The 16,652-nt window shown below is 37.6% G+C and overlaps 1 protein-coding gene across 1 annotated transcript in view; it reads right to left on the reverse strand.

Annotated features, from left to right (window-relative positions):
- Nucleotides 1-16,652, reverse strand: part of TYR (tyrosinase) — a 121,182-nt gene that overhangs the window by 99,895 nt on the left and 4,635 nt on the right. Inside the window, exon 2 of the mRNA XM_006871216.1 lies at nucleotides 4,431-4,647. Within this exon, the coding sequence (XP_006871278.1) occupies nucleotides 4,431-4,647 (217 nt within the window). The remainder of the gene's footprint in view (nucleotides 1-4,430; nucleotides 4,648-16,652) is intronic.

The raw sequence follows: 16,652 nt of genomic DNA on the forward strand, positions 1-16,652 counted from the left end.
CTATGAGTCGGTTCCGACTCAACAGCACCTGACAACAACAACAACAACAAATGGGATTAAGGCTGTTGCAGATCTCTTACTGGTTTGTCAAATCAGATCACATAATAGGGAGTCATCACATAATTATTATACTACATCACTGTATAACTGGCAAGCCACTGAGAATCATGACATATCCAAGTTGACACATATTTTGGTGGGACACAATTCGATCTATGATACCTTTGTACTTCCTTAGTTTTCTACTGTATGAGGCTCATGGAGGGCCCTTTAAGTTGAATGGATCTCTCAAAAATTTCCTAGTTTTCCCAAGTGAGGAAGGTTGTTTCCAATCCCTGAATGGTCACTTCAGAATACTATCATACTGGATAACTCATCATTGAATGGGTTGCTTAACTACATTAAGAAGTCCCCTCCAACATTAATTTCCCACTATCCTAAATTAAATTTGTTTAAGAGGATTGTTAGAAACAAGGTAGTATCATGTAAGAAGATATAGACAATCATAGTTTAGCTTGAGAATGATTTTGTCTTATGCTGTGCTTAAAATATAGCATTTATTAATGATGAAAGCTTTCTTTCAACTATGCCAGAGAATTTTAAAGAAAGTTACCAGATCCATATCTGTGCCCATTCCAAAGAGAGGTGACCCAATGGAATGCGGAAAGCATTGAGCAGTATCATTAAGATCACATGCAAGTAAAATTTTTGTTGTTGTTTTAGTGCTATTGAGTAGGTTCTTACTCAAAGCAACCCTGCATAGGGTTTCTAAGGATTAGCTAGTGGGTTTGAATTGCTCACCTTGCATTTCAAACTGATCTTGCAGTCAAATGCTTATCCTACAGCACAGCAGGACTCCAAGATCATTTAAAAATGGTTCCAACAGTGTATCAGCAGGGAATTGCCACAAGTTCAAGTCAAATTTAGAAGAGGATGTGAAATGAAGGCTATCATTGCAGATATCAGATAGATCTTGGCTGAAAGCAGAGAATATCATAAAGATGTTTACTTGTACTTTATTGACTGTGTAAAGGCTTTTGACTATGTGGATCATGAGAAACTATGGATAAAATTGAGAAGAATGGGTATTCCACACACTTATGTTCATGAGAAACCTGTACATAGACCAAGAGGCAGTTGTTCAAACAGAACAAGGGGATATTGAATGGTTTAAAATTAGGAAAGGTGTGCTGCAGGTTGTGTTCTTTCACCATACTTATTCAATTTGTATGCTGAGCAAGTAATGTGAGAAATTGAATTATATAAAGAACAACTTGGCATGAGGATTGGAGGAAGACTCATTAACAACCAGATGATAGAACCTTGCTTGCTGGAAACAAAGAGGACTTAAAATACTAACTGATGAAGATCACAGACCATAGCTTTCAGTATGGATTATACCTCAATGGAAATAAAATAAAAGTTCATACAACTGGACCAATAAATAGTATCATAATAAATGGAGAAATTATTGAAGTTGTCAAAGACTTCATTTTGCTCGTATCCACAATCAATACTCATGGAAGCAGCAGTCAAGAAATTAAATGATGGATTGTACTAGGAAAATCTGCTGCAAAAGACCTTTTAAAAGTCTTCAAGAGCAAAGATAACAGTTTGAGTACTATGATGTGCTTGACCCAAGCCATGGTATCTTCAATCTCCTCATATGCATGTGAAAGTTGGACACATGACATGATGCATCTGAATTGTGGTGTTAGAGAAAAATTTTTTTAAAATATCATGGACTGCCAGAAGAACAAACAAATCTGTATTGGAAGAAGTACATCCAGAATGCTTTTTATAAGCCAGGATGGTGAGACTTCGTCTTGCATACTTCGGACATGTTATAAGGAGTGGCCAGTTACTGGAGAAGGACATCATGCTTGATTAAGTGGAGGATCATCGAAAAAAGGGAAGAGCCCAATGAGATGGGCTGACACATTAGCAGTAACAACGAGCTCCAACATAACAACTGTGAAGATGGTGCAGAACTGGGTAGTGTTGTGTTCTGTCGTGCACAGGTTTGTTATGAGTCCAAGGCACCTAACAACATAGCTTTCTTTTATTCATTGATTCATTAGTCAGTCTGTAGGTCTTGTTTTTTCTATTGTTAAGTGATGTTGAGTCGGTTCTGACTCATAGTGATACTGTATAAGGTTTCCAAGGCTTTCCATCTTCATGGGAGTATAAAGCATCACCTTTCTCTTGCAGAGAGGCTGGTGGGCTTGAACTGCAGACCTTGTGGTTTGCAGTCCAGTGCTTATAATATGGAGCCGATGTGTTCCCTGAGCACCTAATACATACCAGGCATGGTATTTTGATTTGGGGAAACACTAATTAATTAAAGCTGTTCCTTCATCCTGTACCTTTTTACCTTTTGGTTGTCAGAACCTTTATGCTGTCTACTCCTGAAAATTCCGCTTGAAATATCTCTGGACCTGTCTCTAGAAAAAATGTTTTGCCGATTCGCTTGCTTATTTATATTTCCGCTAAACCTAGTTTATCATGAGCTGCTCTTTGGTCTTTCTCAGGAGCCTCTACTTAACTTTTAAATATACTTTTAGAGAAGTTCATCAATGACAGCTGTGTTGTCAGTAAGTTGTCTTAGCTTCATAACCTAACCGATGTCCTGGCGTGGGTCTGTAGGATAAACACTGGACTGGTAACTAAAAGGTCAGTGTTTCAAACCCACAAGTCACTTCTCAAAAACCCTATACAGGTTGCTATGAGTTGGACTAGGCCCTTAAGAACAGTAACAGCCATTTATAGAAGTGCCTTTCATATACTAACACTATCCTTATGATGGTGGTGGTAGTTGTGTGCTGTGTAATCAGTTCTGACTCAGAGCGACCAGTATAGGGATATAAATCTTTGGGTGGTGTTGGTGGGCAGTGGAGTCAGTTCTAACTCATAGCGACCTTGTAGGGTTTCCGAGGCTGTAAATCTTTACAGGAGCAGAAAACCTCATTTTTCTCCCATGGAGTGACTGGTAGATTCGAACTGTTGACATTTTGTTTTTGGTTAGCACCCCAGCTTGAAATCTACTATGCTACCAGGGCTCCTTTACTATGGGGAAAGGTGAGATGGTCTGTTTCTTTGAAGAAACTAAGGCCCAGAGACATTAAATAGAAAGTGGTGGAGCTGGAATCCAAACTTAGGCAGTTTAATTCAGGGGCCACTGTCTTTCTCAAGTTCACTAAAACTCCCAGGGGTTAATAGCATTTTGCAACACTACTCTTGAAAATATCCCTGATTGTGAAATCAAGGATATCATCAATATTCACATATTTGCACAAGGGAGGATTGATTCTTCTTTGAACCTAACTACCAATAAACCCAAACCAAATGCACTGCTTTCCAGATGACTGCAACTCCTAATGACCCTGTAGGACAGAGTCAAACTGCCCCATGGGATTTTCCGGGCTGTAAATCACTGAAGAAGCAAACTATATCATCTTTCCAAATAGATCAAATGATGATTTTGAACTGCTGACCTTTGGTTAGCAGTCTAGTGTTTTAACCACCCATGGAATCACCTATTCAGCATACTTAGAAGGCTGTTTTATAACAATTTTCTTTTTCTTTGCTTTAATTGGCAACATCAATTCTCTTTACACAACTGATAAATTGTACATCTTCACTCTTTATTTCAGCATTGGAACCTAAGGAAAGCTGAAATTACATAAATGACTTCAGTAGGCAAAAGCTCAACTGTTCCTCCATTCCAACAATGACTGTGACATTTTATTCCATGCGTAGTACATTACGTACCTCTCAGAAGGCTGAAAAGATAAAAAGAGCAGTAATACTGCAAGGTTCATTTGACAGCAACAATTCAGTTCTATATGTGTTTATTGAAAAAAACAGAGCATAAAAGTTGTTGTTTTGTTTTCAATAAATACATGTAGAATTGCATTAATAATCTTGCTCTCCTAACAGCTATAATCATTTGAGTAATACCTATAGGCCAAGACAACTCATATCCCCACTCTGTACAAGTTCTGAGATAAAACGTACCTCTCCAATAAGCAAAATGTGTGCCCAGATAGCATTTCCCTCTAAATAGAATCATAGCTTTGTAGAAATATGGTTGATTCCACGCCTGAGGAAGTGTAGGTATAAAATGAGTTGTTTTGAAAAGAAGGGAAGTGCTAATAATACAAATGATAAGAACATAAAGCAGAGACACAAGAGCCAGTCTAGTCTGCTGAAGCATTAGAAATGTGTTGAATTATGGTATGCTGCCTAGACTCTGCTAAGGGTAGTAGCCATCTATCTGTTCATCCTTCTATCCACACCTCATAGGTTCTTACTCAAATCAGAAAATTCTGAACTGCCAAACATCCCTGGAGTTGGGCTTTTGAATGAGAGTTTAACATTAAATAGGAAAAAAAAAAAAAAGTGAATATTATTGAAAGAAGAAGTATTACCTTCCAGTGTGTTTCTAAAGCTGAAATTAGCAGTTCTATCCATGGATCCAGATTCATATTGGGTCAAACTCAGACAAAATTCCACATCAGATGAGGAGGGGAGCCTTGGTGTCCTGGCTTTGTCATGGTTTCCAGGATTACGCAGTAATGGTCCCTCAGGTGTCCCATTGCATAAAGCCTGAAGGCTGTTGTACTCCTCTATGCGACTGCAGATGATCTGCACAAAACACCTTTATGTTAGAAAAACTGTCACCATCTATGACTCACAAAAAAAAGTGGGGAGGTTGGAGTTAGTTAATATCATCTTTAATTCCTGATTATCATAATTAAGCAGCAGCCGATTAATATTTTAAAGTAAGTTACTGAAGGAAGCAACTTTCTGGGAGTTGCAGAATAAGCTGTGCAGATTAAAACCTAAATTTAGTTTTGTATCTGCCTCTTAGGAAAATGACTTAAGTTCCCCTCTGTTGTTAAGTGCTGTTGAGTTGGTATCCTACTCACAGCTACCCTGTATAGGGTTTCTGAGGCTGTAAATCTGTACAGGAGCAGAAAATCTCACCTTTCTCCCAGTAAACATTGATGGGTTTGAACTGCCCACCATGTGGTTAGCAGTCCAATACTTATACTACAGTGCCACCTAGGCCTCATCTAATCAAATGGTGACAGTAGCTGGTAGCATAGTGGTTACGAATTAGGCTGCTAACCTCAAGGTTGGCAGTTCGAAACTACCAGCGGTTCCGTGGGAGAAAGATGAGGTAGTCTGTTCCCGTAAAGATTTACAGCCTCGGAAACCCTGTGCAAGGTCACCACTATGAGTCAGAACTGACTCCACAGTACTTTACAACAACAACAACAATCTTTCAAGTACCATGGAATCAGTTCTGACTCAGGTCATTTAAAAATGGCTGAACTTCGTAGTTCAAAGTGACCTTGAGGTCCAGTGCTTATTCTATAGGACTCTATTTCTATAACTCTCTGCAAAAATTTACACAGAAAATGATTCAACAGGTATTTGTTGTTGAACATTCATTTCATGTTAAGCATTGTGTTGCTGAGTCTTAAAAATAATGCTTTTTTTTTTTTTAATTGTATACAAAAAGCTCACAGCACAAGACATTACTGATAATAAACACTCAGTATGCAGTAGTTTTATTATCATTAACCTATATGATGCTAGGAGTCCTGGTGTGATACCAGACTGCTAGCTGCAAGGTCAGTGGTTCAAACCCATCAGTCACTCCTTGGAAGCTCTGCTAATATTTTCAAACATAACAATTTAGCTTGTGGTGTTGTAGGATAAGCACTGGACCACAAAGTTGGCTTGAACTTGAAGGTCAACTATTCAAACCCAGCCAGCTGCTCCTTAGAAACCCTATACAGGGTTGCTATGAGTAGGAACAAACTTGACGACACTTAACAACAACAATGTGGCCCTGGACTCCACACCAGCAGTCCTGGTGTGGCACCACAGGATAAGCACTCAACCTTAAGATCGGTTTGAAATGTAAGGTCAGCAGTTCAAACTCATCAGATGCTCTGTGGAAACCCTGTACAGAGTCACTATGAGTCATAACTGGCTTGAAGGCACTTAATGACAACAACAATGTGACCGGTAGCAGAAATACCATTTTAAAATGACAAGTCATGTTTGTATAATAAAATGTTTTATTTAAATGTTGTGTTAAAATCACACAGTATTTCTACATTTACAAAAGAGGGACCAGAGGCTTAGAGCAAGTAAGTCAACTTTGCTAGGTTACATGACAAGTAAATAATGAAGTTTAGACTCAACCCAAGTCATCTGATTCCATATTTAGGATACTTTGTACTTTAATATACACCAGTGGTAGTTGTTGTTGTTGTTAAGTGCCATTGAGTCAGTCCCAACTTGTAATGATATTAGATAAGGTTTCTGAGGAGCAGTTGATGGAATTGAATCTCTGATTTTATGGTTACAAATCCAGTTCTTATCCTACAGCATCACACTAGGACTCCATCAGTACTCAACATTAAACTTGCTTAAGCATTTTCTAGGTTAAAATCTAAAATAGGTTTTAGTCTGGTAACTGTGAACCTCCAGGTCAGCAGTTCAAAACTACCAGCTGTTCCGCGGGAAAAAGATGAGGCTTTCTGCTCCCATAAAGATTTTACAGCCTCGGAAACCCAGTACAGGGTCGCTATGAGTTGGAACCAATTCCATGGCACATAACCACCACCACCACCAGTCATATTTAGTTTATACTTGACTATGAACTTTGGTTTAATATAATATATGAAGAGTTCTAGTGTGGTACTGTAGGATATAAGCACTGGACCACAAAGTCCTTTTGAAATGACCTAATCGCACTTAACAGCACCACCCCAGGAAATTTCACAAAAATTCCTGGAAAGTTTCCATTATGTTTTCATTGCATTTTCCCATGAACCATTTGAAGCCATTTCATATGAAAGATGTGGCACTGTGAGTCTCTATGAGTCAGAACCAACTCCACGGCTCACCACCACAACTACAACCACTCAGATAGAGAATACTTCCTGGGGGAAAGTTGTACAACAAGTAATAGCAAATGATATTAAGTAAACACATATTAAGTGGCGAACACTGAGTAAGTGATACAGCTACATGTCTGAAGAGGCCTTCTGCTTTATTATCTATTGATGCTATTCCTGTTTTACCCCTAGTGTGTATTGGCTTTTTAGCCTAATGAGGCAGCAATGCAAGGCCCTAAGAAGCAATCCATGTATTGTTGTTAAGGGTCGTGGAGTAGGTTCTGATCCATAGAGACCCTGTGTACAGTTTCCAAGGAGAAGTTAATAGTTCAGTGCTTATTATATAGCGCCACACCAGGACTGGGCCCTGACAACTTAGAAGTGGATTTTGTAGTCAGTATATCATGATGACTGTTTATTTAAAGATGAGAACCAAAAAAATCCCTGTGTGGGTATTCTACTCTGTTACATGGTGTCACTCTGAATTGGAAGTGACTTTACAGCATTGAGAACACCAACAATCCAATAGTATGAAAGAGAACTTTAAAACAGGGAACATTGCCAAGATTAATCTGGAAATTTGGTGGGGAGAAAGGTACAAAAAGAGAAGAAAATCAAACTAAAGGATGCCTTTGAAGTATCTGTGGGAAGCAAACTTGTTACTGACTACAAGCACCTGCAGTAATAGGAAAGAATTATTGGTCCATCTTGTCAATTGCAACTGTCACCAGCTAGAAGTAAAAGTAGTTACTTTCTAGTAAAACATTAAAGCTAGTAATAAATTCCAGCCAGAGTAAGTATCAAAGTCCTTGAAATAGCCCCCAATGTCTTGCCTGATCTAGCACCCTCGGATTTCTTTGTATCATATATTTTATTTGCTCCAGTAGTAATGCTTTATCTGTCTTCACCCAGATATGGATTTTAGGAAATTGACTTGTAAGAATTGTGACTATTGGCTCTTTTGTCCTTTTACTTCCTTTAGGCTTGCTTAATGGAGATACAACAATATTTCAGAGGACAGAAGAGGAGTGAGTTTGGACTAATTATTCCCCTAGTTGTCTTTCTGCTGAGTCGACTGGGATTGCCTGTGTACTTCTACTCCACTTTCCTTTCTAAGGTCCAGGCCTCTCCTTCCCTTTGTCTTTTAAGGCATGTTTTGCTGTTGTCAAGTGTCATGGAGTAAGTTCCAAGTCATAGTGATGCTGTGTAGGATTTCTGAGGTCGTAAATCTTTAGGGAAGGCCATTTTATTAATAAATTCTCCTAATGTAGAATCCTACAGAAGTGCTGTGGGTTAATGTGCTGGACTGCAAAGTCATTTGAACTACAAAGTTGGCACTTCAAGCTCACCAGCTGCTTCTTGGAAACCCTATAGAGTATCACTATGGGTTAGAAATTACTTGATGGCACCTAACAACAACAACAATGTAGAGTCCTGGTATGGGACTGTAGGATAAGTACTCGACTGCAAGGTTGATTTCAACCACAAGGTTGGTGGTTCAAACTCACCAGCCTTAGAAACCCTATATAGAATCATTATGAGTTGGAACTGACTCAAAGGCACTTAACAGTAATTTAAAGTAGGATCAGCACTAGACATTGAACTACAAGGTCGGCAGTTCAAACCCACCTGCTGCTCCTTAGAAACCCTATACAGGGTCATTATGTCAGAACCTACTCCAAAGCACTTAGCAACAACAACCATGTAAAGTGGGGAGTTCTGGAGTGGCGCTGTAGGATAAGCACTGGGCTGTAAAATACAAGGTGGGTGATTTACACTGAGAAGCTGCTCCTTGGAAACCCTATGAAGGGTCACTATGAGTTGGAACCAACTCGAGAGCACTTAACAACCACCATTGGGTAAAGTGGAGGGTCAGTGAGAAAGAGAAAGACTGATACAGTGACTTCAACAATGGCTTCAAGCATAACAACTGTGAGGATGACTCAGATCCAGACAGAGTTTCCTTCGGCTGTGCATGGGGTGGCTGTGAGCTACAACTGACTCAGTGGCACCTAACAACAACATCAATATAACCTGAATTCCATAGTTGGCACAAATCATTGGCTCTTGACTACTATCCTGGTGTGACTCTGTTGGCTAAGTATTGGACTGCTAAACAAAAGGTTAGTGGTTGAAACCTACCAGCTCCTCAGAAACCCTGCACAAGGTTGCTATGAGTCAGAACAAACTCCACAGCACTTAACAACAACAGCAACAACTATCCCAAAGGTTGGCAGTTCAAATCCACCCCATGATACTATAGAAAAAAAGAGGCATGGAAATTTGCTTCTATTAAAATTGAAGTAAAAATAAATAAAATAAATGAAATAACAACAACAAAAACCCTATGGAGCACTTCTACTTTGTAACACATGGTGTTTCCATGAGTCTGGAACATGTGGATAAGTATGAAAAATGATAATATAACTTGCTTTAAGTGTGTGATTTACTTTATGCTGGGATCTTGACTGATGCTAGTCTTCTACTCTTCCTTGCTCACTCTTTTTTTTTTTTTTTAAGATAAGTTTTTGTTGTGAATTGAGTGATAGTTTACATTGGAGAACATCAATTTTACACTCATCATATCATTTCATTGCAATGGTTACAATCTCCTCTGTGCATCATCATTCAACAGTATGTGCTTCTATTCCCTCTGTTTTTTGTTTGCTTGTTTGTTTTTTGGGGATGTGAAAAATATGGAATGCTTCATAAATTTGCATGTCATCCTTGAGCAGGGGCCATGCTAATCTTCTTTGTATTGTTCCTATTTTAATATACGTGCTGCCAAAGCAAGTACTCCAGGCTCATTCATAACTTCACTGGCCTCCTTGCTCCCATTGGACCTATCCATGCAATATTTTTAATTCTTATTCTTCAGAACCAACTAAAATCTCTTAAAATCAAGAACAGATATTGCTGATTCTAATTTAAAAAGTGATTTAGAAGGCTTTAACTCTAAATATGAAGACATTTTTTTAAAAATCCTTCACCAAATTATGTTGCTTGTAGTTTTATTTCTATGTAGGCAGAAGATTACTCTATGATAAAAAAAATATGTGACTGAGTAATCTAACAGAGCTCTTTCAATAAGTAAAAAACAAAAGTCTATGCAATTGAAAACATTATTTTGTTGTTGTTAGGTGCCATCAAGTCAGTACCTCCGCATAGCAGCAATCCTATGCACAACAGAACGAAACACTGCCTGGTCCTGGGCCAACCTAACAATAGTTGCTACATTTTTAGTCCATCGATGATGCCACTGTGCCAGTCCATCTCGTTGGAGGTCTTCTTATTTTTCTCTGACCTTTTACTTTACCAAACATGATGTCCTTCTCCAGTGACTGGTCCTTCCTGACAATGTGTCCAAAGTATGAGAGAAGAAGTCTGGCCATCCTGGTTTCTAAAGAGCATTCTGGCTGTATTTTTTCCAACACAGATCTATTTGTTCTTTTGTCATTCCATGGTACTTTCAATATTCTCCTCCAACACCATAATTCAAATGCATCAATTTTCCTGTGCTCATATGTAGATTCAGACTGAAGCTGAAGAAAATGAAAACAAGTCCACAAGAGCCAAAATATAACCTTTTGAATATACCCTACCTGAATTTACAGATCCTCTGAAGAACAGATTTGATGCATTAGACACTAAAAGACAGAAGATTAGAAGAGTTGTGGGATGACATCAAGAACATCATACAGGAAGAAAGCAAAAGGTCACTGAAAAGACAAGAGAGAAGGAAAAGACCAAAATGGATGCCCAAAGAGACTATGAAACTTGCTCTCCAGCATAGAGATGCTACAGCAAATGGAAGAAGTGAGAAGGCACAAGAGCTGAACAGAAAATTTCAATGGTCAGCTCGAGAAGACAAAGTCAAATATTATAATGAAATGTGCAAAGACCTGGAGTTAGAAAACCAACTCATTTCTCAAGCTGAGTGAACTAAAGTGTAAAATTCAAACCTCTACTTGTGGTATTGAAAGATGTGGTGTTCTGGGTTACTGTGCTGGACTACAAAGTCAGTTTGAACCACAAAGTTGGTGGTTCAAATTCACCAGTCCCTCCTTGGAAACTCTTTGCAGGGTTGCTAAGGGCTGGAACTAACATGGCAGCACTTAATAACAACAGCAATGGGAAAAATACTGAATGATAACGCAATCATCAAAAGAAGATGGAAGAAATACACAGAGTAAAAACATTATATTGCAATTTAATTGGCAGCATTTCTAAAAATTTATTAATTTATAAGTTTTATAAGTTCAAAGCTGGTGATGGAGTGCTATGGAATCAGTTCCAACTCATAGCGACCTTGTATAGGGTTTCCTAGGCTGTAAAACTTTATGGGAGCAGAAAGCCTTAAAATAATTTGTCATAAATTCAATAAATGGTATTATTAGCTATATTGTTATTGTTGTTGCTAAGTGCCATAGAATCATATATCGATCCTCTATAGGGTTTCCAAGGAGCAGCTGATCAAAGATCAAACATTTCAACATTTGAAAAGTATATATGTTGTTGCTGTTGTTAGGTGCCATCAAATAGGATCCGACTCATAGTGACCCTTTACAGGGTTTTCATGGAGTAGCTGTTGGGTTTGAACCACTGACCTTGTGGTTAGCACTTCAGTGATTATCCTATGTACCACACCAAGACTCCATATCTTATATAGCGTCAGTTATATAATATTTATTAGTGACAGCTATTATAAATATAAGATCCCTAGATAACACAAACAGTTTGTGCTCAATTGTTAGCCTAAAGTTTGGTGGTTTGAACCCACCCAAAGGTATCACAGAAGATAAGCCTGGCAACACGCTTCTGTAAAATTTGCAGCGAAGAACACGCTTTGGAGTAGTTCTGCTTGGTAACGCATGGGTCACCATGAATCTGATGAACTCCACAGCAACTAACACCAACAATTATAAATATTATTGGATACAAAATATTTGGGCAGGCATTCAAATCATATTAAATTTTGGCTCCATAACGTTAGTCACATATTTATTATTATATAAAAGCACTATGTAGAATTTTATAAATATAAAAATAATTCAAACGTGAAATTAAGAATATGTTGGTTACTAAACTAGTTATTTTACCCATGCAGATTTAATTGAATTCCTTTACACAATGGTTTAAGACACATTATTCCAATTTTAGGGACATAAAGGTTTCAGAATAATGAGGCAATTTTCCAGAGTTTTTTGTATTCCTTTATTGTGATAAAATACACATAAATGTACTCTATCTCTGCAGTTTGCACATGTATATATTGATTCATCCAACTGATTATGTTATCAAGTTGTGGAACCAATCTCACTATCCTTATCCTAGTCATCACACCATCATTGGCAAACTCTAAGTTCCCTGAACAAAAACTTCCTCCTTTCTTCTCTGCCCATCCCTGGTAACCATTAGTGTCTTTGGTTTTATATATTTGTTTATTTCATATAAGTGAAATCATTCATTATTTGTTCTTTTGTGACTGACTTATTTTCCTCACCATGATTATTTTCAAGGTTCATCCATGTTGCAGCATGCATCAGAATTTCATTTCTCTTTATGGATGAGATGTATTCCATAGTATGTATATTACATATTTTGTTTGTCCATTCATCTGTTGACAGGCATTTTGGTTGTTTCTACCTTCTGGCTATTTTCTACAGTTCTGCAACAAACTTTTTTGTACAGTTTTTTATTTACATTTCTGCCTTCAATTCCTCTGGGTATATATCTAGGATTGGGATTCCTGGATCATATCATAGTTCTACTACCAAACTATTTTCCACTATGACTTTTCCATTTTACATTCCCACCAGCAATGGATGAGGATTCAAATTTCCTCAGATCCTCTTCAATACCTGTTGTTTTCTGTTGTTGTTGGGTTTTTTTGTTGTTGTTGTTTTAAACAATACTTCTAAAAGGACAAAATTGTATTTCATTGAGGTCCGTGGATAGTGCAGTTTTAACTCATTCAGCAGCACCATGGGATAAAGCCCTGGCAATCCTCTTCTATGAAGATTACAGGCACAGAAACCCTATGGAGTAATTCTGTTTTATAACACATGGGATCACCATAAGCCAGAATCGTTTTGATGGTGATGGGTTTGGTTGAGATTTGGTTTTGTTATCTTGTATTTTGGATTTTCATCACCTTAATGGAGTCCTGGCATGGTGCTGTGGGTTAATGTACCAGACTGCAAAGCCATTTTAACTGCAAGGTTGGCAGTTCAAGCTCACCAGCTGCTCCTCGGAAACCCTATACAGGGTCGCTATGGGTCAGAACCGACTTGGCATCAATTAGCAACAACAACAATGGCTAATGATTTTGAGAATCTTTTCATGGTTGTTGGCAATTAGAATATCGCCTTTGGTGAAAAGTCTGTTCAAGTCTTCTGTCTACTTCTTTTTTATTTGATTGTTTGTCTTTTTGTTGTTAAATTGCTTAGAGTCTTTTTGCTAAGTAAATTATTTAAAGTATTATGTTATTTCTACTAAATTATTTTGCTTTCAATTCGTTTTAGTCCTTCCATCAACATGGGAAGCAAGCACATGATATGATTGAGCCCCATTTTATTTTTCTGGTGAGAAAATTGAAGGTCAGAGATTCTAAATAACTTGTCCAATGTCATTTGAAAAATGGCAGAGATAGAACTTGAGACCAGGTCTTCTACGCAAGACTCTCTCCGTTTTCTATTACAACATAGGTGATTTGTAACACTGCTGTTAAGTGCCATCAAGTTAGTTCCAACTCAAAGAGACCCTGCCTAGGGTTTCCAAGGAGCAGCTGGTGGATTTGAACTGCTAACTTTGCAGTTCAAACTGACTTTATTATCTAGAGTGTATCCTACAGCTCCTCACCAGGACTCTGATTTATAACATAGAGTGGGAAAACAATCAAGTGTCCCAAGTCACATGAAAGAAGGGGGATGGGAAAAACAGGTGTACGAATGAAGAAGATGAACATAGATTGCATACTCTTACATTTAGAGAAATAGAAACAAACTACAAATGATTTTTGAAAGAAGTTTATTTGGCAAATAAAAACCAAATCATATGACATTCCACAGAATTTTTTTCATAAAGAAAAAAGCTGTTATTTTATACCGAGCAGTTGCTATGGTTACCCAGAAGCCATGATCTCTGCTGAAATGTAACTTTTTTTTTCTTCCCACTGTTTGCTTCCATGTGATGTGCTTTTCACCTGATGAGTGAATTTCCTGGTCTCATTTATGTCTATGGAACAAAGCACTGGACTGAAAGGTCGGTTTGAACCACAAGGTTACCTATTCAAACTCACCAGCTGTTCCTTGGAAACCCTATAAAGGGTCGCTATGAGTCAGAACTGAGTTGAGGACTCTTAACAACAACCACGTTATCTAGAAAAAATTTGTTTGTTTCTTTATTCTGATCCATCATTATAATTTCCCCTGATACAGATTTTCTTTTTGTGGCTAACTTATGTTCACATTGCATGATATTGCATGTAACAGTGTTGAGCATCGGAACTTATACTTAAATTTTATTAACTAAAGCACCATCTTTAAAAATACTGCACTATTAAATTTATTACAAGCATAGTTCTACTTTAAAATCTCGAGCATTAAACAGATAATAAGACAAATACACAAACAAAAAGATGTAAATTTTAAATATTGTTCTTGTTAAGTATCATAAGCCAGTTTGGACTCATAGAAACCCTGTATAGGGTTTCTGAGAAGCTGGTTGGTTTAAACCACTGATCTTGCAGTTAGCAGTCTAGTGCTTTTCCTGTGACACCATACCAGGACCCCAAATTTTAAATGTAAGACTTCTAAAAAAAAAAAAAAAAAACCCACTAGCATTAAGTACCTGACTTCTTATACTTATAAATTATTTTATTTAGTAGTAGAAAATCATCCCAGATATATAGTGTTTCATAATGAGAGCTATTATAAATATTTTGGTCTCTAGGTTTATGCTCAGCTGCTAATCTAATGGTAGAAGTTTGAACCCTCCACTTAAATAATGAAATTATCACTCAAATAAGCTTACTGAAATAATGAAAAATATTACTCTCAGATGTAGTAGTTGCTCAGTCTTTTCTATTTTATGATTTTTTTTTTCTTTTTGCCTGCATATACACACACATATACAAGCCCAGAAAAGACTGTACAAGATGTTTTGTCCCAGATTTTAAGCAAACGACAGTTTATACGCATTGCTGTTTCTTGGTGTTGGGGATCCAGTACCATTAAAAAGCATAATTTAAGGTATCAGAGAACCAGCCATGTAAACTTTTTTTAGTTTTTACTTCTATGCTATAAATCTGCACAAGTGTCATGAAAGCACAAAGAGAAGAGTGCTCATTCTATCTGAATATAATATTTGCATCATAACATGAATAGAAAGAATTACAACAGTATATCTGCAGCTTCTTCTGAGGCATCTTAATTTTAAAAGCATCAAAGTGACTACATGTCCATTTGTATGTCTATAAAGGAATTCATGGTTTATCTGAACCTAAGTACCTCCTTATAAATGGGGACTAATGTACAGTAGAAACTACTGGGTTTTAGATCTCAGCTTGGCTACAAATTAGCTGTAAAGTCTTGGACAAATTGCCTTACCTCTCTGGGTCTCTCATTTTTCTTTTAGAAAATGAGAGCACTACACTACATATTATTAAAGGTATCTCAGCTCAGGGTTAACAAATTCCATCAGTCTTGAAAGTTTTCATTTTTTGTGTGTCACGTGGGTAAAAAGAAAAAATGGTGGTTTTCTATCAAAGGAGCTATTGTTGTTGTTAAGTGCCGTCTATGGCATAGCTAATTTGGAAAGTATTAATGGACTAACTTACTCTAGATGCTATTTTATCTTGTTGTTGTTGTTAAGTGCTGTCGAGTCAATTGCAACTCATAGCGACCCTGTACAGGGTTTCCAAGGAGCAGCTGGTGAGCTTGAACCAAGGTCCTTGCAGTTCAAATGGCTTTGCAGTCTGATTCATTATGCCACATCAGGCCATATCAGGATTTGATCTTACCTCACACAAAACAGTCTAGTTATTTAATTGAATGTTTAATTTAGATGAAAGAACTGTAATTATGTAGTGTGTCTATACAGAACCTGTGTTTGTAAAGTGAAAATAAAGAGAAATAAAAATAATGGCCATATTAATTAAATTAGGTATTCTAAGTACAGGCTGTAGATTAGAATCACACTGTTGTCGTTAAGTGCTATGGAATCACATTGTTATTGTTGTTGTTGCTGTTGTTAAATGCTGTGGAGTCAGTTCTGATCCATAGTGACCTTGTATAGGGTTTCTGAGGAGTCGCTGGTGGGTTTGAACTACCAACCTTGTAGTTCAAACTGACTTTGTGGTCCAGCACATTATCCTGCAGCACCACACCAGGACTCTAAGAGAGTCACACTTGTTGTTGTTGTTAAGTGTCAACAAGTTGGTTCCAACCCATAGAGACCCTGTATAGGGTTTCCGAGGAGCAGCTGGTGAGCTTGAACCACCGACCTTGCAGTTCAAATGGCTTTGCAGTCTGGCGCATTAACCCACAGTGTCACACACGAGGACTCCCTGTACACAGTAGGTACATATTAAATGATTCTTAAACTTTAAATTGTCTGAAAAATATTTCAATGTCACCCGCTCCCCCCTCCCCCCCAAAAAAAAAGAAAACTGTGGGATTCCACTATTTCTCTGTCCTTGCCTTCTCCAACAGTGGCAATCAGTCACTGAAA

Source organism: Chrysochloris asiatica, unplaced genomic scaffold, assembly GCF_000296735.1.
Source record: "Chrysochloris asiatica unplaced genomic scaffold, ChrAsi1.0 scaffold00163, whole genome shotgun sequence".
NCBI classification, from domain to species: Eukaryota; Metazoa; Chordata; class Mammalia; order Afrosoricida; family Chrysochloridae; genus Chrysochloris; species Chrysochloris asiatica.